This window comes from Nanorana parkeri, unplaced genomic scaffold (assembly GCF_000935625.1).
Source record: "Nanorana parkeri isolate BGI_ZX_2015 unplaced genomic scaffold, ASM93562v1 scaffold1375, whole genome shotgun sequence".
NCBI classification, from domain to species: Eukaryota; Metazoa; Chordata; class Amphibia; order Anura; family Dicroglossidae; genus Nanorana; species Nanorana parkeri.
The window spans coordinates 34,560-59,401 of NW_017307643.1; the positions used below are offsets into that span (position 1 = coordinate 34,560).

Sequence of the window (24,842 nt, forward strand, 5' to 3'; positions counted from 1 at the left end):
AGTTACCTGGGCGCAATTCCATTCAAGGACGCTACAGAATTGGCTTTTGAGGATCTGGGGAAGTCGGCTAGAAGACCTAGCCAAAGTAGTCTACATCACAGAGGAAATCAAGCATTCCCTGCTGTGGTGGGTGGATGGTCGGAACCTCCTTAGTAGGCAGACTATGGTGCCAGCCAACACCGCTATTAGTCACGACGGATGCCAGTGCCTGGGGTTGGGGAGCCCACTGCCTGGAGCACATTTGGCAGGATACCTGGGAGCACGCGGTCAGAATCAAGTCGTCAAACTGGAGAGAGCTAAGGGTGATAGGTCTGGCTCTCTGCCAGTTTCAAGCTACTTTAGCAGGACACCATGTAGCGGTGGCCTCGGACAATGCCGCAGCGGTAGCTTATATAAACAGGCAGGGGGGCACGCGGTCGCAAGGCCTAATGGCATTGGCGACGGAGATTCTGTCATGGGCAGAACGCAACCTCCTCTCCTTGACAGCGAGGCAGCCTGAACGAGCTGGCAGACTCACTCAGCAGAACGGAGCTTCACAGGTCCGAATGGGCTCTGAACACGAGAACGTTTGCCTGGATCACCAGCTTGTGGGGCTCTCCAGAGGTAGACCTCTTCGCAGCAGTCAACAACAGGCAGGGGGAACAATTTTTTTCCCTCTCCAGGAACGACCGGGCTCTAGGGGTAGACGCTTTGGTGCACCCCTGGAGGTTCCGTTTAGGTTACGCATTTCCTCCGCTGCTGTTAATTCCGGATGTGCTTCGGAAATTCAGGGGAACGGATGCCGCTAATTCTGATAGCGCCATATTGGCAGAAGAGACCGTGGTTCACGACACTCATAGAGCTGTCTGTGGAGGAGCCTCTGCTTCTTCCGCCAACAACAGACTTGCTGGTACAGGGCACGGTGAGACACCCGGAAGTACAAGCTTTACATTTAGCTGCATGGCTTCTGAGAGGGAGGTGCTGATTAACAAGGGGTTATCCGCAAAGGTAGTGACTACATTGATGCACAGTAGGAAGCCGGTAACGTCTGCGATTTACCTGAAAGTGTGGAGAGTGTTTTCCAGCTGGTGTAACGGCCAAGGTAGACCTCCGGGCGACACCGTACCGTTGGTGTTAGATTTCCTACTGGGGAGCCTGGAGAAAGGGCTTTCCTTTAGTACGCTAAAGGTACAGGTTTCGGCTCTGTCTAATTTTGTGGACATTAGACTGGCGCAAGAACCTCTCATAAAAAGATTTTTGCGAGCTGTCGTCAGAATGAAACCACCAACGGGTAAGGTCATGCCGAATTGGGATCTCTCGGTGGTGTTACAAGAGTTTCTCAGGCAGCCTTTCGAACCCCTGGGGGGGTGTTCAATACAGAATCTGACGATTAAGACAGCTCTCTTGGTAGCATTGGTTTCTGCTAGGAGGGTGAGCGGGATTCAAGCATTCTCCATTGCAGATCCGTACTGCACCGTCCTGGTAGATAAGATTGTTTTGCGGCCTGACCCGGCTTTTCTGCCGAAGGTGGTGTCCACCTTCCACAGGACTCAGGAAGTGGTCATCCCTTCGTTCGCAACTAACCCTACCTCTGCTAGGGAAAGGGAATGGCAAGGTATTGACGTACAAAGGTGCGTCTTGGAGTACCTTAGGGTTACGAAACCTTGGAGACCGTCGACCCGCCTCTTTGTAGTATTTGGGGTATTTGGGGGTCCCACTAGAGGGGACAAGGCCACTAAAAGCACGATAGCTAGGTGGATTAAAATGGCCATAACTGAGATTTACAAGGCACAGGGCTTGGTCTTACCAGGTCCGCTCACTGCACACTCGACTAGAGCATGGGCTACTTCATGGGCAGAGCGGGCAGGGGCTATTCCAGACCAGATCAGCAGAGCAGCCACTTGGTCCAGCTTCCAGACATTCGTCAGGCACTACAGGCTGGACCTTATGACTCAACAAGACCAGGCATTTGGCAGGAAGGTCCTGCAAGCTGTGGCCCCACCCTAAGAGGTAAGATTTGTCCTCACTGATCCTCTCATTGGCTGTCCTGGAAGATGACTGGGGAAAACATGAGTTGATTACCTAATAACTCTGTTTCCAGGAATCTTCCAGGACAGCGGATTCCCGCCCTTGGTTGGTATCCATGGGACATCCATGGTTGGATGACTGAGGGGATACTTTAGTACATTGGGTAGCCTTCGGTCCTAGAGGTTACTGAATTGGGATAGAAGGAGGAGTCTTTTTATTTGATGTGGTTGATGTGTTTCCTGTTGCAGGCAGGCGGAGCCTATCTCTCATTGGCTGTCCTGGAAGATTCCTGGAAACAGAGTCATCAGGTAATCAACTCATGTTTTCCTGTCTTGCCATGTTCCTGCTTAACCCAACTGACTCAAATCATTGATGGTAATACTTAAATCTGTTCAACACATATGAGACACCAAAATATGTCTAAAGGTTGGTGCTAAATATTCATCGACGCATACCCTTACTAAATAAAGATTTCTTAATTTTTTTAAAATATCTTTATTTAACATCATAAGTAAGCAAGGCATACAGGAAAAAAAAGTGATGAGATTCTTCATATTGAAGTAGCACTGGAGGGATAATACAAGTTGAGTCAGCTTGACCAACACAACTAAATGTTGTAAGAGAGTAGATACAATGTTTGAGTGAACCGATTAGCTTAAAGGAGACGTACTGGAAAAATTAAAGTATTATTTTCCCAATACTTGGAACCGGTGTGGAACACTGCAGTTGTCACAGACAAACTGCGACAGCTGCAGTCAGCTCATGGTCTCCTCCCTGCAGAAATCAGTGACTGTCAGTCATCACTCCCCGCTGGGATTCCCCCCTCCCCTCTCTCTGTTTCATCAGTGCTCACTGGAAGGACAGACAGGGGAAGGGGTGGGCACAGCTGTCTCTGGCTCTAGAGAACCAAAGCCAGCTGTCAATCGGGCAACCGGGTTGATCCTGAAAACATTGTTGGAATCTTTCCTGGCTGCAACGTGGCTCTTCGCTGTCAGCATATAGTAGGTAGTAGCACGCTATATGCTGACTTTGGGTCACAGGAGTACATTAGTAAATATACTCCGGCGAACCAAAAGAGAAGTTAGGCCAAAAAAAGGTTTGAACAAATTTATATAGCCCAGTGTCACCATAAGTTGTCACAGCAGTAAGAAAGAGGAATACGCATAGGGGTAAAGGTGATAAAGAAGCAAAGGGAGGATCCAGTGAAAGAAAAAAAGAATTGCTGTGGAGAAGGGGGAAAGAAGGCGAAAACCACTGCACCATCCAAAAAAATTAGTCCTCTGGGAAATTGAAATGCAGGACAAATGTAAAAGCTAGGAGACTACGTCTAACGGAAGTAAGTGAGAATTGTTCCTCTTTATTTTGAAGAGTTCTTAATTCTTAAGAGCAGTAAATCATAATAACCTATCAAAACTCGGCAATTACTGGTCTAACTGTAGCAAAGCAAATTTGCACTTAAACATTAGCACTCAACTCTTTCCACGTCCTCCTCAGCCACAAAAGAGCAAGCTTCTCTGACATAAACGGGACAGAAAACACAGAGAAGATGAAAAAGTCCCACCATCTCTCCTCTGGGTTTCTCCTGTCTTGAGACAGACTCTTTATTAAATAAGGCTAATTGTGATGAGGAAAAGATTTGAGGTTCATTCATTTTTTGGTTAAAAAAACCACTAAGGCCCCTTTCACATGGGTGGTCCGATCAGAACCACCTGTCAGTTTTTCAGGTTTATTTGATCGGAAGCCCAGTGTAAGTCTGTGGACAGCCAGATGTAAATTAACATGTGTTGGTTTACATCCAACTACCTCTAAGTAAGTACAGTTCTGAAAAAAATTGATAAGGTTTGCTTCCTTTTTTTATTTTTTTAGAACTAAACATGGCTGATTGGAGATAATTGGGTTTAAACAGACACATTTTCGTTTATATGTGGCTACTATAGACCTAACATGGGTCAGCTAGAGTCAGTTTTTTTTTTTCCTCCATCACAAGATGGAGGAAAAAACTAAATGGAAACAAATGTCATGAGTGGCATCTAATCAGCAGCAAATCTGTATGCTGATACCCTGCTGATGGGCGCCCGTCTGAAAGGGGCCTAAAACTGTGCGACTTTCCATATAGAATCAGGAAGCATAGAAAACAAATGTTTACTATGTGCCCAGTTCACACAATACATGTGCAGTGGTGTGCAGAAAAAGCAGCTCAACGGACATGGTGTAAATAAGCTCTAATTGTTGAAACCAGCGTAGACCCTGTCTGTGGTGATGTATTACTGGTCACAGGTGGTTTTGAATGGAGCATTAGTGAAGCTGAAAAGAAAGCGCCTGTAAAAGCAAAATCCAAACATTCCAAGCACTGCAACTTATTGCTGCCAATTGGATGTCACCTCTTCTCTTCTCTTTACGGTTAGAATAATGAAGAATGATTGGTTGCTTCTGCTGACCTTTGCCATTTGATCTTGATTTAATAATCCTATTAATGTAACATTATTCAGATTTATTTAAGGTTAATGTTGGTTTGTCAAATTTTTCATGCATTGTAGCAATTTCTGCTGATCAGCGATGTGACCCAAAGCAGCAGTTCAGACACATGGCTTTTCATGTTTTCTCTCTTTCAACATTATTATTGTCTGTACCCCTGGCTGGGTTACAAACGCCGCTAATTGGCAGAAAGAGCAGAACAACAAGAGCAACGTCCAATAAATCAACACTTTGCATCAGCTTCTAGCCTCATGCTGTTCAGAACATATTGCATGGATTGGATTAAGAGCAAGGTGTCCTGATATGTATCGATAGTTAGTTCATTTTCACCATGGCTTTCATCTTCTATTTCTGAGGAGTATTCAACTAAACGTATCTTGAATCAGGTACAGCGAAGGGTAAAGATGTTCTGTGCTTGGTTTCATTTGATGGAAAAACAGTCAAAATTGTATATAATGTTGATAAAATGATTAATGTTTGCAATATCCATCTATCACAAACCAGCATATATGCCTTGGCACCGCTGATGTACATTTTTACTTTCATTTTTATTGAAAGACAGTGAAAATGGGACTTTTAAAAGTACACATACATCATAAACATTCTCTTAAAAAAGTAAATACACTGGTCTACAAGGAGAAAGCCTCGGAAATGAAAGTAGCTATATTTTACCAGAATTGGGTCACTAATAAAGGAAAATTAAGTCCTGAGTATTAATTGGCTCGAGTTTCCAAGATACAGCTTCAGGTCAAAATTACGAGGGGGTGTGTGCGATTATGCTCCATAACTTTTCTGCAAAATGTGATCTAGCAATGAGAATGGTGCCACAACAATCATTATAAATGTATCTTTCTATTGACACCAATAACATAACTTTCCAATCATTTATTGTTTTTTTTCATGTAACATTTTCATGCATTTTACACACCATTAGGACTGCGAAAGGCATAGACTTTTTCTTCTTGTTTAGCCAACGACGCGGATAAGTTGCACATGTAATGCAACAATAATGAGGGGCACGACTCTTGTCCTGATCCCTTATTTTGCATCCAAAATATAGGTGGTATGCCTTTTTTTTTTTACCACTGCCATCATACTGCACTTTTGAGATGCAAATGTAACCTTTCCACAAATGTAGCAGCAGTTATCTGCTGTTTACACAGTTTCCAGGCATCTTGGCTTCTGAGGGGAAATATCACGCAACTGTTCCTTGGAAATGTTAGGCAATGACACTTTCACAAGCCACCAGATGTAACTGTATGATGCGTAGATCTGACCAAGACAAATGTACCTTGTGTAACGGCCACCGCCGCATACCTAAGTTTCGGGTGCCAGCCGCGTCTCGGATCGCCGCTGCGTTCCACGGTGGAGCGCACGCTCGTCACTTCCGGGTTCGAAGGCCAGGTGCGTTCCACCTTGGAACGCGGAAGTGCACCGATTCGTTAGGCGGCTCCTCCCCACACCCCTACAGCAGTATATAAGCGCCCAGACGAGACAGCATGGCGTTCCACTATTGAGCCAGAACGCCTGCTGTCTCCTGGGACCCTCCTATGCCTCCACAGTACTTGGACTGCTGCCCTGACCGGAACCGGACTCCAAAAGGACCCACAGCTTGTGTTCCCAAACCAACCCTCACAACAGCAAGTATTTAGTGCAGTTGCACAACCTTCCATAGAGACTGTATCCATTACCAGCTACTTGCTTAATATCTTGCTACTAACGTTGAAACTGAATCTTGCTGTACTGAATCGTGTCTTTTCCAACTGCTAACCGGTATATCCGATTACTTGGTGCTCAGGGTTAGGGTTTATGACGTAATAACCCCACTCTAAAACCAGAGTTTAGTTTAGCTTGAAGCTGTGATGCAAGAAACCCTAACTCTGATAAATAAGAGAGTGAAACCAGGGTTTCACTGACTGAGAAGCCTCCGCAGTTGCGATCCACGAACCCCTCAGCCTCCATAGGCGTACCATAACACCTTGCAATTAAAGAACAATAAATGACAGTTAGGTAATAATCTTCAATAGTCTCAAAGTGAAGATAGATTTATACACTTCCGTGTGGTACAATTCTCGTTGTTCTACCATACTTTGTCGAGACGTTACGAGGCATCATGATCATCAGACACCTCCCTCCCTTGTAGGTAAATATACACTGAGTGGCCAGTTTATTATGACCACCTGAAGTTTGTAGGCAAATTACTTATAATTTTGCGCTGCAGTTGATAAGATTTATACACTTCCGTGTGGTACAATTCTCGTTGTTCTACCATACTTTGTCGAGACGTTACGAGGCATCATGATCATCAGACACCTCCCTCCCTTGTAGGTAAATATACACTGAGTGGCCAGTTTATTATGACCACCTGACGTTTGTAGGCAAATTAGCTATAATTTTGCGCTGAAGTTGCTAGAGGGCCAGACCATTATAAATAGGGAAGCAGGTTGTTTACCACGACAGTAGAAGTGATTTTTTTTGTGAAGATATGGGTAAACAACGCGATTTAACAGCCTTTGAACGTGGGATGATTGTTGGCGCTCGGAGCCATGGAGCGAGTATCAGCACAACGGCAGAATTCGTTAAATGTTCAAGAGCAGCTGTTAAAGTGTTTAAAGACTGGACTGTCAACCGAAAATCTGGGTCTGAACGTGCGAAATTGTGGCCGTCAGCGACTAGTCAATGTTAGGGCAGAACGGAGAGTGGCAAGACTGGTACAAGACAACAGAAGGGCAACAGTGCAGTGTTAGATTCCTCGCATCACCTTTCAACATCTCGAGGAGTCACGAGGCGGCCCAACGAAGTACTGATGGGGTGGTCATAATAATCTGGCCACTCAGTGTACTTGCCTGTGTATAAATCTTTATTGTGAAATATCTTGAAAACTTTAGCCAACCAGCACATTTATCACCTGTTTTCTAATTAATCTAATCAAAATATGTAAGAATGAACACATTTTATCTTGGAGGTCGGTAATTCCCCAAAATTTGTAGACCGGTGTACTAATAGAAAAATAAACATATTAAAATAAGTGAGAATTCAACTTTAACAAGACCTTGCTGTCTACCCATCAAAATATCATTAGGGGATGTCCCTTTTTCAGGCCCAAGTACAAGTACTTGCCGATACCAATTACCGATACTTTTTCTTAAAGGGACAGGTGACTTTAAATGATCCATAGTACAACTACATGTTATGTACTATGGATCATGATTTAACCTATTCATGTTAGCAGCGGAGAATTGTAACTCTATTGCTGGAGTGTAGTGGAGGTATGTACTGTATATATGTACTACATATACATTACACACGTCCAGTAAACTATAGCAAAAGATTTAGAGCAAGCCCCGTCCCAGCTTCCCTCACTCAGTTTCACTCCGATCCCTGTTGCCTCACGTGGTGCCTCTCGTAGTCGGCGCTGGGCAGGATTGCTGCATCGCATCTCGGTGCTCAGCTTGTGGGAGGCACTCGCAATTCTGCCCTGCTAACATGAATAGGTTAAATCATGATCCGCAGTACATATACAGTACATATGTCCCGTAGACTGCAGTAATAGAATTACAATTCTCCCCTGCTAACATGCATAGGTGAAATCATGATCCATAGTACATAATATGTAGTTGTACTATGGATCACAGGGGTGTGGAATTCCTATCTCCCGACTCCCAGGACAGGCAGTTTCGGGCGTCGGGCGAGTAGTTTTTTTCTACATTTAGCCCGGCTGCGGGCAAGCAGCACTGCTAAATGTAGTGTGGGAGCCGTTACATGTAAATACATAAAAATAGAAGGAAAAAAAGGCGATAAAGTAAAAAATATTACAAAGCAAAAAAAAAAGTTAAATAAAATCTAAAAAATGAAAACCAATCCCTATCATCTGCATGCGAATAAACACATGCATGGGGCATTGTGTGAGTGGAGTGGGTGATCCTTACCACACGGGAATCGTGCACAAAACCGTGTGGATGGCCGGGCGGTCACAGAATCTCACACCACCGCCGATCACGCTGGCAGTGCCATTATTGTCTAACAGCACCCCAGTCGCACAAGGCAGATTGCGCAGTTTCCCGCCGCAATAACGCCCGTGCAAATGCACATAATCGCGATTGAAAACATTCCGAAATTACCACGCGGATGTAACCACATTGAAATCAATGAGGCCTCGAGGCAACCGTACACGGCCTCGCCCAAGTCTTTCCCAAGTAATTTGGAAAAATGGAATTACCCGCACAAATCTGGTCCAGACACCATGCCCCCTGCTATACTTCCCTTTCAGGGAACGATCCTTCCCATCCGCCAGTACGGGTGTACTATCTGTACCTGTGCCATTGTAATCTGAATTTCGCTCTCAAAGTTCAAGCACTCGGTCAGCGCAGTCCTCCGACAGCACTGACCAACGGGAAGCTCTTCTTGGCATTGCTAAATACGGTTATAGTTACATTTTTTTCTTTTTTTGTATCAGGACAAGTAGATTTTCATGAGGGACAAGTAGATCAGGCCCCCGCTTTAGTCCTTGGACAAGTAGTTTTTTTTTAAATTTCCACACCCCTGGATCATTTAACCCATTCATGTTAGCAGGGGATCATTGTAAATCTATTGCTGCAATGTACAGGACATTTGTGCTGTACATGTACAGTACATATAGACTGCACTGCAGCAATAGATTTACAATTCTGCACTGCTAACATGAATGGGTTAAATGATCCCTAGTACAGGGCTACATATCATGTACTATGGATCATTTTACCCCATTCATATTAGCAGGGGATAATTGTAAATCTATTGTTGCAGTGCATTCTATATGTAGTATATAGTACGTGTACAGTACATATAGAGTGCCTGCAACAATACATTTACAATTATTCTCCACTAACATGAATGGATTAAATGATCCCTAGTACAGGGCTACATACAGATCATTTAATCTATTCATGTTGGCAGAGGATAATTGTAAATGTATTGTCTGCACTGTTTGAGCAGTGTGTACTCTATATGTAGTACATATAGAGCAGGGGTCCGCAACCTTTTACACACCGAGTGCCATTTTTGCAACCATCAGACAACCGAGTGCCATTGAACAATAGTGCACCATGGTATTAGCAAATTTCAGTTTTTGTACCCATAGTTGTACTGCTAATAATAAGTTAAACGCACTAATTATTTGAATGTGTTTATCTTGCCGTTAGCAGCACAACTGTAAGTGAAAACATTTTATAACTATTGCACACACAAAATATATTTACATGTACTAAAAAAGTAAACTGGACTTACAGTTTTAGTGTGATCCCTGTTTCTGTATTATCTTAAAACTCCAGACCAGCCCAGACGCTGCACTTTCATAAAACACAGGTTTTTTACATACCTGATGCCCGGCAGACCTCAGATCAGCACCAATACATGGCAGACCTCAGATACTAGATTTACAATAAGTCCCTGCTTTAATAGCGCCCCTCCCCCTTGCCCTCACTCACTGTGCGGGAGAGCAGAGACGAGTCAGCGCTGGTCCGGTGGGAGGAGCTGCAGGTGGGGTTCTAATTTAGCTGGCTCAGAGGTGCCAGCCAGCTAAATTAGAATCCCACCTGTAGCTCCTCTCGCCGAACCATCCCTGACTCGCCGCTGCGGGGTTTTTTTCTTACTTGCCTCGCCGAGCGTCGCGTCACTGCTGCTCCGGTGGGCGGCGCTCCTAGCGGGGTCATCTGGCACTCTCCGGCCACCTAAATTAGGACCCTACCTGGAGCTCCGCCCACCAGAGCAGCAGTGACGCTCGGCGAGGTAAGTAAGAAAAAAAAAAAAACAGAGCGCAAGCTTCGGCGCATTTTGACAAGTACAAATACTTGTCAAAATGCCCTGTATCGGGCCCGATTCCGATGCTAGCATCGGTATCGGGACATCCCTAAATATCATATATCCATTCCAGTCCATATTCAACATATATCTTATTATTCCAAGATATCACTGCATAGTTTATAGATGGGAAGACAGTTCTCGTCAAAATGCGTTTCGTGAACCAAGGATCTGCTTCTTGGGAAATATAAAGGTACAAAATAGTCCCAGGCCAGTTATTTCCTGGAACTAGTATGTAATCCAAGGGTCAGGCAATATCATCAGAGACTTCTGCAATAGGGATTTTACTTCTGAACATATTTCCTCTAGTGATTTGTTCACATGGTTTTATTATATTCCTAATACATGCATAAAGTAAAACGCCAACCAATTTTTAAAAATTCAGTTTTTAATGGAATATGAAAGGGTTAGAATCTAGGTCAGGATTTGTTTCTTTGTTCCCATTGGGAAACTTTACCCTCACTTTCTGTGTGGCCACTCAGAGAGTAAATGTGGGGGAATCTCTGCAATCCAGCCACATACAATAATAAGTTTATCTTCTCTAGCCAAAACTATACAAATATTCTTCATATAAAGTTTTATCAAATAGTACAACTCAGGCTGTGTCTCGCTAAAGCAACTTATTTTTATAAATAAAAAATTTGCTATGCTGCACTTTTTTCCTTTTGAGTTTATGAAAGGTCAAAACGAGAATACATTTGACAGTAGAATTGTGAACGGAAACTGTAATGGGTTTTTAAGTCAACTTCTTTGATTTATTGTTAGATTTTTGTTTCAAATGTTTTATTTCAATGTTTTATATCCCTTTTCATTTACAAATGGACATTTAGTACATGGCAAAACATTTCCAGAACACAATAGATATGCGATGTACAGCAGATACTAACTGCCTTTTAGCCCTCTTTATCTGATTGAAACACCACAATAAGGGATGAGTCACTCACTCAACCAACTCATTCACTTGTGTGTGTGTGTAAATTTCAGCTTGAGCTAACTGTTTCTTTAGGATTTGTGGGCACCATCATAAAATCAATAAAGCAGACCTGTGCTCCTCCTAGTTTTCTGTATCTCTAATGCCAGTTCAAGTGCTATAACACTATGAGGTCTATTTATAAACCAACTGTAGGGCCCTTTGCCCTGCTATTATGTGTGAACGTTTGTTCTGTGCTCGAATGTATCAAAACTAACACTCTTTCGTTGTTTCTTTACAAAGTAATATACACTAAAGCTGTCGCACGTCGGCTCTATTGATCAAGAACCAAGTGATCATATACCACTGACTCAGTCTCCGCTCCCGGCAGGGATTCCCTCCCTCCCCTCCCTCCCCTCTCAGATCCTCCAACGCTTACTGGAGAAACGAATGGGGGAGGGCAGAGCTGGCTCTGCCTCTAGAGAGGCTTAGCCACATTTTAATCAGGCAGCGGGTTGTATGCTGACAGCGTGCCTCTGCGCTGTCAGCATATAGTGGGCAATAGCTTGCTTTATGCTGAGTTTAGGGTCACAGGAGGATATTAGTAAATGTCCTCTTGAGACCCACAAGAGAACTATGCAAACAGGTTAGGCCATAGTTCTCTTTTAAGAGTATGAAAATAATTTAATGTCCATAGTCTAGGCACAGGTGCACTTTAAATCTTTGTAGAGGTGCATAAGATTCCAGTCTAGGAGTGAGAGTCATTTTTTTAGGTGACACTGCAATAACACTGTGGGGGTGATTTATTAACCTAAACACAAGCACGCACCAGGTGCGTGTGATTTTCACACAGCAAAACGTATTTATCAACCAAAAAGTCTCTAAAAGCATATTTCCACTAATGCCATATATGGAAAAATCATGCACATGATGCATATATAATGCTGCTTCACAGTTTAGACAAAAATGGTTAGCTCATGCATTTACATTCCTGCATTCATCAACGCAAGCAACACAACATAGAGCTAATTTACACAACATCACCTTGCAATTCATGCAGGGCTTTGCACAACACACCTGCTGGGTGTGTACACACTACAAAGGTGTTTAGATTCCACCCACAGATCATGCTGGGAGGGAACACACTACAGAGGTGTATACATGTTCATGGTGTGTTTTATAAGGTTAGTAAATCAACCCATGTGGCTCAAGTCACTTTTGAGAGTTTAAAAATCAGACAACAGGATGAAGACTTGGCAGTAACAGATTGCCCTTGTCAGTATTCTAAATGTAAATTTGCCAGTTCTAGTGGGCCAATACGTTTTGTCCCCCTTGCTAAACTTTACAGGCAAATACCTCAATTGTTCTACTAGTCACTGCAAATAAAATAAATAAAAAAAAAATCTATGCTAGTCAATTATGTTCTTAACTATAATGCATTATGAATCATAAGCTCTGTGAGAGACCATAGATGTAGGTGGTTGCTATTTTTGAAGAAGTCACATTTTAAAGGGTCATTCCATCCAAAAGTGATATTTTGGGGGGCATGGCCGACCGCGGAGGAAGATGGCCACATAGGAGACGCGCTCCAGCTTTGTATCTGCAGCGGGACATAGCGACACGGCAAGTGGGACCGTCGGAGTTTAAAATCCTCATTGCTGCCTTCCTCTTTTATCGGAGCACACGATGAATAAAAAAAACACATAAGGGAGGGCCACGGAAACTAACTGATTTCTTTAAAACCGCCAGGCCTTCTAGACGCCACAAAGATGGCGCTGGCCCGTCCTGCACGTCAGCAATGTTCTCCTTAGCCCCTGGAAGAGAGGCCGGAAAACAAGCTGTGACGTCCAATACAACACCTAACGAGACTTCAGGCAGTGCTGGCTCTTCTAACCAGGGCAGCCCAGGAAAGCCGAAATCTAAGAGGGCCACCCCAAACTCAAGAAACGGGGAGGTAAGCTCTCCATCCGCTAATGATGACATTGCTGACGCACCTGATGACCATAATGCGTTACTAGATGCTTACCCCACATCTAATCAGCCCATCATGGACACCACTTTGAAGGATATGCTCCTGTCTCTTCGGAATTCACTACATGAAGATTTTTCATCCCTTATTCACAAGTTCACTTAATAATTAAGAGACTTAATGATCTGGGAGAGAGAGTGGATTTCATGGAAACTAAAATGGGGGATTATGCAGAAGCACATAATGAGTTAGTGGATGCCCATAAAACTACAGCTGATGAGGTCCCCCGCCTTAAAGATAAAATGGCGGATATAGAAGACCGAGCCCCACGTAATAATGTCAAGCTGAGGGGAGTGCCTGAGACGGTTTCATCGACCGATCTTAGAATTTATGTCCAAACGATGCTGAGAGATCTCTTCCCTTCACTACAAAGCTTTGAAATAGTTATGGATAGAGCACATCGCCTTCCTAAGCCTTCTTATCTCCCTGTCACGTTACCTAGGGATGTCATTGCACGCATTCATTTTTATCATGTGAAGGAGCAGCTTATGTCACTAGCGCGTTCCACCTCTCCGCTACCGAATCCCAATGCTCACATTGTTCTGTACAATGATCTCTCACAGCTGACCATTCAGGCAAGAAAAGCATTCCATCCTATTACTAAAGTGCTTCGGAACCACAAAGTGGCGTATAAGTTGGGTTTTCCCACTAAACTCATAGTATCGCACAATGGGAAATCGCATACTATCTCTGACGTAGACAAGGGGTTCAAGTTGCTGCAAGAATGGGGCTTCAGTATACCCCCACAGGCCCCAGATCCTACTTGATGTCTCAATACAGCGGAATAACCACTGATCTAAGTTCCCTCTGGTGCCAATCGATATTATTGTAAGTTTTCAAGTTTAACTGGTCCTGAAAGGATTAGAACCCAGGAGTCCATCTCCGCCCTCCGATTAGTGATGGATATTTTACCATCACAACACTGGAGGACCCGATATGGGGTCTCTCCATATGTTGTTTTCTTTTTTGTTCTTTTATGTAGTTCCTGTTTTCCTTTTCCTCCCTTTTTCCACTCCCACCTCCCTGGAGCTATGAAATTAGTGCCCAGCAATTACATATTGTGGCACACAACATCCGCTACTACCTATATAGATGATACAGCTTATTACAGATGTGATATCAAACAGTACCACTGGACTTTTGGAAGTCTTCTATACTACCATGCCATCATTCATTACTATTTATTATGGATCTTAAAATACTGCCACTAAATGCTAGAGGTCTAAACAGCTATTTCAAAAGGAACCTGCTTTGGGAAGAATCCCTTCGTCAAGCCAGTGATATTCTTTGTGTCCAGTAGACCCACTTTACTACACGGCATCCCCCTGTATTTCGCCACAAACACTTCCCTCATATATACTTCTCCAATGCTCAAAAGAAAAAAGGTGGAGTGCTTATAGCCATTAAAAACACTATCTCCTTCACACTGAGATCGGTAGAGTCTGACCCAAATGGACGTTATATTGTATTAGTATGTGATATTAACTCCTCTACCTACACTATAGCCAGTGTGTATGCACCTAATACACGCCAAGTAACTTTTCTAAAAAAGATCATTTCCAAGATTAATATGATACGCCAGGGACACCTTCTTCTTTGTGGAGACTTTAATGCTATTCTGGACACCTCCATGGATGTTTCGAGCCCTACCACTTCTAGAAGACCATCTTTATCTAAAGTGATATTTAAAGAGGGGCTTTACGATGCCTGGAGATGCCTGCATCCAACCGACAAAGACTATTCCTTCTTCTCTACACCTCATGCATCTTACTCGAGAATTGACCTGTTCCTTGTGGACAAATGGCTACTACAAAAAGTGAAGACTGCTCAAATACACAGCATTTCGTGGTCAGATCATGCCCCGATTACCCTCACCCTTACGGATCGGGGTATGTCATTGACCACTCCGCTATGGAGGAACAATGTATCTTTGTTTGCATCACAAATTCATAGACCATACATCGAGGAGCGGTTGAAGGAATACTTTCGGCTTAATGAGCATTCCACTGATGACCCTTTTGTGATGTGGAATGCCCATAAAGCAGTCATGAGAGGGGTCCTGATCCAATTGGGAGCAAGGGAGAGGAGAAGGAAGGCGCAGCAGTTTGATGAATTGTCAACCCGAATTAAAACCTTGGAAATGGCACATAAAACTTCATTAGATGAAAGCATTCTTAAAGATCTACTGGTGGCTAGGAACGATTTGCAGGCCCCACTTATTTCTAATCATACATGGCAGTTGACTAGATTAAATGCTACCTTTTACCACCAGGGTAATAGGGCTAGTAAATTACTGGCTAATAAAATTAAAGTTCAACAATCCAAATCCAGAATAGCTAGCATAATCCATCCACATACTCACCAGAAATTGTATAATCCTAAAGATATAGCTGAAGCTTTCAAATCCTACTACTCCTCCCTATATAATCTAAAAGAGGACCCCCATACTGTTCCGCCAAACCTAGCTGCCTTTGAAAGTTTTTTGCATTCTTTAAACCTCCCCAAGCTAGCTCCAGAGGTTTTAGATGACCTGAACGCCCCATTCTCGTTGGAAGAGATAACACAAACGATATCTAAATTACCGTTAAATAAATCCCCAGGCGTCGATGGCTTTTCAAGTGAATACTACAAAACTTTCCAAGCCATACTACTCCCTCATCTACACACAGTATTTAACTCTGCTGCTTCTTCCTCCTCCTTTCCTCCGGAAATGTTACGATCTATTATTGTTACTCTGCCCAAACCAGACAAGGAGCCGGCTAACACTGAAAATTATAGACCTATATCCCTTATCAACACGGATATTAAGTTGTATGCTAAGCTCATTGCCGAGAGACTATTGCCCATTACTTCACTCCTAATAGGTCCGAACCAGGTCGGCTTCGTCCGAGGCCGCCAGGCCCCTGATGGGCAGAAGAATGCTTAACCTCATCAAATATGTAGAGGTGCGGAAAATGCCTTCCCTGTTTCTGGCTGTGGATGCAGAGAAGGCGTTTGATCGTATTCATTGGGGCTACATGTCTAAGGTACTCCAACAATTTGGCATGGGGGGGCATATTCTCTCGGCAATATTAGCATTATATACTGAGGTTGTCCACTTTCACCAATTATTTTCTCACTTATCATGGAACCCTTAGCAATGGCCATTAGAAACAATCCGCTAATTGAAGGAATCCAGGTGGGACCCCAGGTCCACAAAATTGGCCTTTTTGCGGATGATATCATCCTAACACTCTCGAAGCCGGCTTCTTCCCTGGCTGCGGTACAGCATACTCTTCAAATGTTCAGCAAACTTATCCTATTACAATGTTAATGCAGGAAAGTCACTAATCCTACCGCTTCATATCAAAAAATCTGTTATGAATATTCTGCAGGCTGAATATCCATACAAATGGGATAGGTCACAGATCCCATACTTGGGAATTAAACTCACGTCCTCATCCAAAAATACTTATAAGAGTAATTTCTTACCCCTTATAGAGTCTGTAAAATCTGAATTGACCCGTATTACCAAATTCGAGTTGTCGTGGATAGGTAGAATTTCGTCATTTAAAATGTTCATACTTCCTAGAATCCTATATTATTTCTGGACCATCCCTATCTTACTTCCAGCATCATTCTTTTTACAGCTGCAGCGTATAATTGATGGGTATATATGGAAGGGGAAAAAAACCAGAGTGAGACGCACAACTATGTGGCGCAGCAAAATAAAGGGGGAATGGGACTCCCAAATCTAAAACATTACTATTATGCTTCTCTATTAGATCAATTGTATGCTTGGTTCCACCCGTCACATCATAATCTATGGTCCACTATGGAACAACACTTTGTCCATAGAGGAGATCTGCCAGCCTGGTTGATAGCGAACTCTTTGAATAGGTCACTCCAACCTACAGTATACCCCTCTCTCTTATCTTCCCTAAAATCTTGGCAATACTTAGTTGATAAGCCTTTCCCACACTCTCCTAAGACAGATATTCCGGTTCCACTAACCTCATATGAAGTCCTCATACCACACTTGAATCTCTCCTCTTGGAGGAGTAGTGAACAATTTTCATTTACCTTCCTTAAACTCCCTATCCAAACCTCTGGACCAGTATCGTCACTCACAGATTTCCCATTTCTGGTCGATGTCTAAGTGCAAGACGATATCCATTCCCACTAGAGCGTGGGATATATATATATATATCTAAAAGGCCTCGTAAGGGGGGACTTCCAAATTCTACTCTATTTTGCAAGATTACTTAAATTTTATCAAGACCCCCCATATGCTCAAATGGGAAGCGGATCTACATCTACAAATATCGGACAGACAATGGGAAACAGCTATTAAAGCTAATTCGACCCACTCATGGTGTATCGATCATTGGGACAATGCCCAAAAGATAATGACCAGATGGTATCTCACCCCATTTAGATTATCTAAAATATTCCCGAACACATCCCCCTTGTGCTGGCGGAAGTGTGGACATGTAGGTAATTTATACCATATATTTTGGTCCTGTAATGGAATACAGGTCTTTTGGCGCTCTATTTCAGACATTATTCACAAATTTACTGGAATAGAATCCTTGCTCTCACCTGAAATGGCGCTATTAAGTATCTCTATTGACAAATACCCTCAAGTATAGATCAGTAATCCTGCATATACTATTTTCAGCTAGGACTCTCATAGCTTGCAACTGGAAATCCCCCATCATTCCAACCATAACAGACGTAATTCATAGAGTGTCCTCAAACTGTCACTATGAACGAATAATAGCCTACAGAGTGAACTCTGAGAACCTTTTCCATAAGAGATGGGATTCCTGGATCAGGTTTTCTAAACAAAATACTTAAAGTAAGAGAGTAGATTGACATTACTATGTTTCACGTTGTGCCACTACTTTATTGTCTGCGTACACATAGCTCCTCCTCTCTGTCATTCTTATCCCCTTCCTTCCGTCATCCCCCCCGCCCATTCTTTCCTACCCCTTCCCTTATAGATACCCTCTAGTATAGTATGTTCCTTCTCAGAGTTATTCTAATGTTGGAAATGTTGATCGACATGGATACTTTCACTGTGGGATTCACATAGGGAGGTTGAATTACTACTACATTCCGTTGTGTCCATTTTGACATTCTCGATCCCAAGGTGGAAGAATTCTAAGGTTTAGAAGATGATGTTGTATAAGTCTTATAAGTGCTAACATACCAAACCTGTATCAATTTTTTGAATGTAGTCAACATTGTTGTATTGCAGATATTTTATAATTTAATAAAAATCTAAAGTTGGAAAAAAACAAAAGTGATATTTCAGCTGTAGACACACACACACACACACACACACACACACACACTCCTCTAATCACTATGTCACTGCTATGTCCTGTAGGGATGTAGTTTTTGAAGAAAGGTGCCATAGAGAGTCAGAGGACTCAGGCATCCGACACTCCAAAAGGTGTCACACACCAAAGACACTGACGGAGGCTGCAGCTGGAATGGAGATGAGGTAGGAGACATAGGCAGCCAGAGAGGTTAGTATAATGGCTGACGGAGCCTTTTAAACTCTCTAGCCCTGAGCAAAACCAAAATCCTTTTTGGGCGGACTGACCATTTAATGTTTCTACCCAAATACCTCCTAGGTGCAGTTTGTGAATGCCTCTTGCAGAGTCACAAATTCCATGTGGTAGTAACTCTTTCATTCACATTGTTCTCCGCAGTAAGAGCTTCTTAAATTTCACAAGAAAGTACTCTTGTTCCTTACTCTTAAAGCCTAATTTTACCTTTAGTACAGGTTTAATTTTGTAGTTCATTTGTAGTGCAGGGTATTGTGAGGAGGGACCAAGAGAAAATTCCTTTATGTAACACTGGCAAACTATCTATTCAGAATTGTCCTGTCTTTTGGCTTTATGAGTGCCATAAGCCAGCGATCCTGGATACACATTTAGCCATTAAATGTATGAATTGAATAAGACATAAACATTTTTTGTTTGATTTGCATAAAAATTGAACACCCCTTAATATCTTCTGTTTTAAGTAGGAAATGTACTGTGATTCACTATAATTTTTAGAAGAGCCTTTGGTTCCTTTTAGCATCCTCGCATTAACATCCTTTATTGTCTTGTTGTTACAAAGCCCTACTTTATTAAAACCATGTTTTCCATGTCCCACACTAATTAGAGTGAAACAGCTGTTTGGATGAAAAGCTTTATATTTTAGACAAGTCTTTCCAAACCAGGGTTCTGTAGAACATTAGGGTTCCTCCAAAAGTTGCTAAGAGTTCCTTCAGCAGAGGCGAAATTATCTCCCTCCTGATGATGCCGAAGTCAACATAAATGGGACCAGGTGAACCAAGTCTACTCTAATCTCTAATTTAAGCAAACACTGGCACCATTAATCATGTTGACCTGCAAGCAGACAAAGCTTCCCACTGACCACCAATGTCAGGGGCATTACTTCCCATTAACCAGCAATGTAATGGGGCATTCCTCTACCCACTGGCCAACAATGTAAGTGGTCCTTTCTCCCACTGACCACCAACCGTTAATCCCGGTCTGTGTGCATGCGTGGATGCGGAGGTCGGCAATTCTGATGGAGTCGGGGGTTCTTTGACAGAACACCAGTTTCTGATGCACTGCAGACTCCCGGCTCTTTCTTGTCCCACGGTGTCTGTCCAGTGTGCACGTTCATGGCTGTGTGCATTGACTTTCAGTGAGTCTCCTCTTCTCCCCGCTGCAGATCTGTACTGCGCATGTGCCCACCCCTTCATGCTGCTCAGCCGCTCGAGAATCTTCAGTTCTTCGGACGGGAGAGAGCGTCGGAGACCGAAGTAACTTGACATTTCTTTTAAAAATGTTTTTGCATATATCTACTGCTTGCTTCTGGAGAGTGGCTATTTTTGTTCCTCTTGATCCCTCTGTGTATTGTAAAGTAATCACCACTCCAAGCTCACTTCCATGATGGACTACAATCTCAATACAAGTGATTAAACTAAACGTGAGATTTTAGTCTATTACTGGAGCGTGCTTGGAGCGGTGACTACTTTACAACACACGCAGGGACCATGTGCAACAAAAGTAGCCACCCTCCACAGCACGGATTCGGAGATGATTTGAGGATCTACAGCTGAGTGATGCACAAATAAAGTCCAGTATTGTTAATAGTTAAGGTACTTGAATGTTTATTTAGGATTTAACTCCTAAATTTAGTGTTACTTTAACCGACTGCAAAATATTATGTTCAGTTACATGAGGTGTATATATAGTTTTTACTCTTAACTACAGTAATGCAAAACTTTAAAACCTCACATCCCATGGCGTTACTGCTAATGAACAAGAGTTCCAATTAGCATTTTTTTTTTTTTTAATGCTTCCCATTTTAAATTAAGTTAAAATTCTCTTGACTTCATTTTTAATAAAATTATTTAACACATTTCATTTGCATTAATAATTTTCTGTTAATGCAAGAACAGGCAAAAGATGAGGTTTTGTACATTCAGAGATGTACTCCTGCATAGCGAAGTTTGCTTATCTTTAACTTGCACAGGTTTGTGAATTATTAGACCCTTAAATGTTTTTATATACTTAGCATGCACATGCAGTCTTTAGTACATGCTGTACTCTTACCCCATGTACTGTAACTCGCTTCTCATGAGACAAGTGGAAATCATCTGCAAATCCAATGTGGCCAACCGATTTTTCATCTCATGCTCAAGCATCATTTATTTTGTGCATTATCATGATCTGATATGGTTGTTTGTTGTCTGAAGCATGATCGTGATGCAAGGTCCCAGAAGTTTTGGGCTTAATGTATGTTTGCCTAAGGATAAGGACAGTTCCAGTTCCATTACTTCCAGTACTTTCTTTAATATATTACGCCTTGCAGTCTAATTAACCTTTTATATATTATACCTCTGTCTAGAGCATCATGTATTCAAAAATCATTGTGTATTGCATTGTAACACCTGCAGTTAAATTAGTATCTGATGTGTATTCTCCTACTAGTTAAAAATAGTTCTTATTAAGCAAAACAAAGCTGGCAATTGATTATGAATTTGTTTTGTTTTAAAATCAGAGGTATTTTCTTGTGGGGAGCAATCAGGCAGAAACAAAATACCGAGTTCTGAAAATAGATCGGACTGAACCAAAAGACCTGGTAATTATAGATGATAAGGTGAGTGAAATGCCATCATAAAATCCATGCAAATAATATTAAAAAAATTATTTGTAAACTTGGGCTGGACAAATCCTGGGGGCCAGGTAGCCAGTGCTCCTTAAAAATTACAGCTGGCGCCTAACTAACGGAGCTGAGTATATGAAATTATGGACACCAGCACTCCAAAGTAGAATAACGTATTTTATTGACGTGTCATGCAACAATACACTTATGTTCTGCCTGATGAAGGGGATCCTGTGTGACCCCGAAACGTTGCAATAAGTGTATTGTTGCATGACACGTCAATAAAATACGTTATTCTACTTTGGAGTGCTGGTGTCCATAATTTCATATACTCAACTCAGACGGTGGCCATCCGTCGACTACTGCTGCACCCAACCTATTTATCAAGGATTAAGCGGTAAGGAGTGCAATGGGTACACTGACTGTAACTAACGGAGCTGGCTGCTTAAAAAAAATCCAGCTGTCTCTTCAATTGGACAGACTGGCTTCTTAATTCCATGTTAATTTGTCCACCCCTGTATGTAAATCATAACCTCTATTTAAAGGTGTATTATTAGAAATGTTTCTTTTTGTACCATGGTAATATTTAGGTGTGGTGATATCACAAAAGCAGATACTGGTCTGGTTTGTAGATTGTAGAGCCTCACAGTGAGGAAAAGGGCAATGCAACCACATTATGTTTAATATCTGTTTTGCTTGCTGGTTGTCCTTCACTGCTTGTTAGTAGACGTTGAACCAACCGAGAACAAATGCTGGCAGATGGACAGAGATGTAGCTGCTGCTATGGTAGCTAAGCAGTGGCTGCGTCATTCCATTACCTGCATTGACTATTGGTAGACCTGGGGAAAGTAACATTACTCATCTTCATCACCCAGTCATTAATTGCAGTGGAATGAGAACTATGCCTGCACCTGGCTTAAACTTTAAACTTTTGCTAGTAGTTCCTGGTGGATGATGAGGAGTCCTGCTGCTTTACCATTTCACGAAGTGTTAAGTGTTAAAGAGATGATATCTTAATAAATATATGTGTGAACACAGAGAATTATATGCTTACGATGATGTTAGGTAAGACTCTATAAAAACAAAATCAAAATTGCAACAGGAGAGGAGAGTTCTGCTTTTCAAAAGCTGAAGAATGTCAGGCAGGTGGACCCTGTTTTCTTTTACCACATCTTTTGGATAATATTGTGCTTAGGGGTTATTCTCTAATTGTGAAGAAAGATATGAACCAGCAGAATAATGGATTTACCCAAAATGCAATATACATTGTGTTTATAAATATGTGCAGATGTTTTGTAGTTAAAATGTTTGTAGCTGCTATGACCTTCCCAAGTCCTGAGTATGCAAAGGTAAACCCACAGCCAAAGTTGGTTGTCAGTAAAAGTCATGGCTTCTCTCTGTGGACATTATGGAAGGGTTATGTAATGTTTGGTACCCCAGACACTCTAGAACAAAGTTTTTTTTTCCTACTGATGCTGCAAAGAATATGCTTGCTTTATTCTAGAGACCATCTTGTGGTTGAAGGGTATTCTCTTTCATTATATTATCATTTTTCTCATTCATTTTCTTGGGGAAGAAAAGTATGCCAGAATTTATCTACTCAGACCAGGCAGCAGTAACAAAAGGATGCCCACAGGAGTGCTAGATTTTTAAATGTTTCTCTATCTCAGTGACTGTTCGAGTCTTACAGGCCTCAAAAACAGCAAGGTTCTGATGCTTTCTTACTAATAATTGTAGGTTTTTTTCAAATGGCACCTAATCATCAGAATCAGACGTTCAGGGCAGGGTGTTTGGTATTTGTGGGAAAGTATCTCTAGTAACCCTTGATAAGTCAGTATGTATGTTTTAGGTCTCATACAGTTGTACAGCATGCACATCTGTGCAGAAACCTGTACCCAGGAGGGACAGGTGCTGTGTGTAGCCATGTGCAGCCACTTGTACATACATCTCTATGAGAGGATGCGGCTGCACATGCTTTCACACCGACCAGAACTTTCACATCCTTGGAGGCAGACGTTTATATTATATATGCCCTTCCTAGTTTAATTTGAATAACCCTTTGAAAAGCTTGTTTATATTTACAGGGGAATTGTTATTTTCTGTGTCTACATGAAAAATTAGTTTAGGATGTGAATATTGTGATGCAATCAGTCACGGTAACTTTGGAGTAGTTTTCACTGTGGAATGTAAAAGATGAGACAGTGTTTGTTTTTGTTTCATTTGTTTTCTTTCAGTAAAGGTGCACCATGGTGCTCATGCTTGAGATAATAGGATTAGGCCAAAAAGATATTTTCTGTGCTTGCATACAATAGCCTCAAAGAAATCATACCTAACAATTTTCTTTCTTTGGACCTTGATCTTTCATCCATAACATTCTAATCATATGATGCTCTAAATTATATTACTTCTCTTTAAGCATGTGTACACCCAGCAAGAAGTACGTGAGCTCCTTGGTCGCCTTGACCTCGGAAACCGGACGAAAATGGGACAGAAAGGGTCATCAGGATTATCTCGAGCTGTGTCTGCTTTTGGAATTGTGGGTAAGTTTATTGTACTGATGTATCAATATTACTTAAAACCCTTATGAAGTCACGAGCATAGATATACAGGCAGATAGTAACAACCTCCATTTTCATATTTTACTTTCCTGTTACAGCAGCTGTGCAGGGTGTCTAAATATGCCTGTGCAGTCCAATAGGCACCAAAGTTAGACCTAGTTTATTTAGTAATCAGTACTCCGGAACGCACCTGTTGAAGGTGTGAGACTTTAGCTGAGATTTTACGGCTTACACTTTCAAATGTTAACATTGTTCAAATGCACACGTTTGGACAAGCCCACGTGTTGCATTGGAGTAAAAAGTCCCTATTCAAGTTACCCAATCAAACATTTGTCAACTTCAGTGTCAATGGTAATATTGGTAGTAAAACTTTAGTGCTGATAGCTTCACAATTCAAAAAAATAGTGAGTGGTGGAAATTTGGAGGGTATGCGCAAATCATCAGCCTACTGCCCTCCCTTTTTGCTGTACAACACTCACCAATTATAAATTGCCTCATGCTCAGGCATTCTTAGCATATTTAATACCTGGGGTGGATTATTTTTTTACACCCCCTACTTTATAGGGCAAAATTATTATCTGTAATAATCGTAACATTTTTAGTTAGGAAACAAATGTAGTAAAAACTGTAGTGTTACCTCACATTGGTGGTCAGTGCAAATTCCATTCTCCCAATGATGGTGGTCATCGGGAGAAGTGTTCTACACTAGGCCTTCTTAAACTTTTTCCACTTGTGACCCCTTTTCGGCCAAGGAAATTTTTGCGTGACCCCCAGCATTGGACGGTGTATATCCCCTCTTTTCCCCCCCAGCGTCGGTCGGTGTCTCTCCTCCTCACCCCCCGGCATTGGTCAATGTCTGTCTCCT

The 24,842-nt window shown here is 42.1% G+C and overlaps 1 protein-coding gene across 1 annotated transcript in view; it reads left to right on the forward strand.

Annotated features, from left to right (window-relative positions):
• FIG4 (FIG4 phosphoinositide 5-phosphatase) overlaps window positions 1–24,842 on the forward strand; it is a 252,711-nt gene that overhangs the window by 33,588 nt on the left and 194,281 nt on the right. Inside the window, exons 2-3 of the mRNA XM_018569658.1 lie at window positions 21,315–21,413; window positions 23,836–23,959. Coding sequence (XP_018425160.1) covers window positions 21,315–21,413; window positions 23,836–23,959 — 223 coding nt within the window. The remainder of the gene's footprint in view (window positions 1–21,314; window positions 21,414–23,835; window positions 23,960–24,842) is intronic.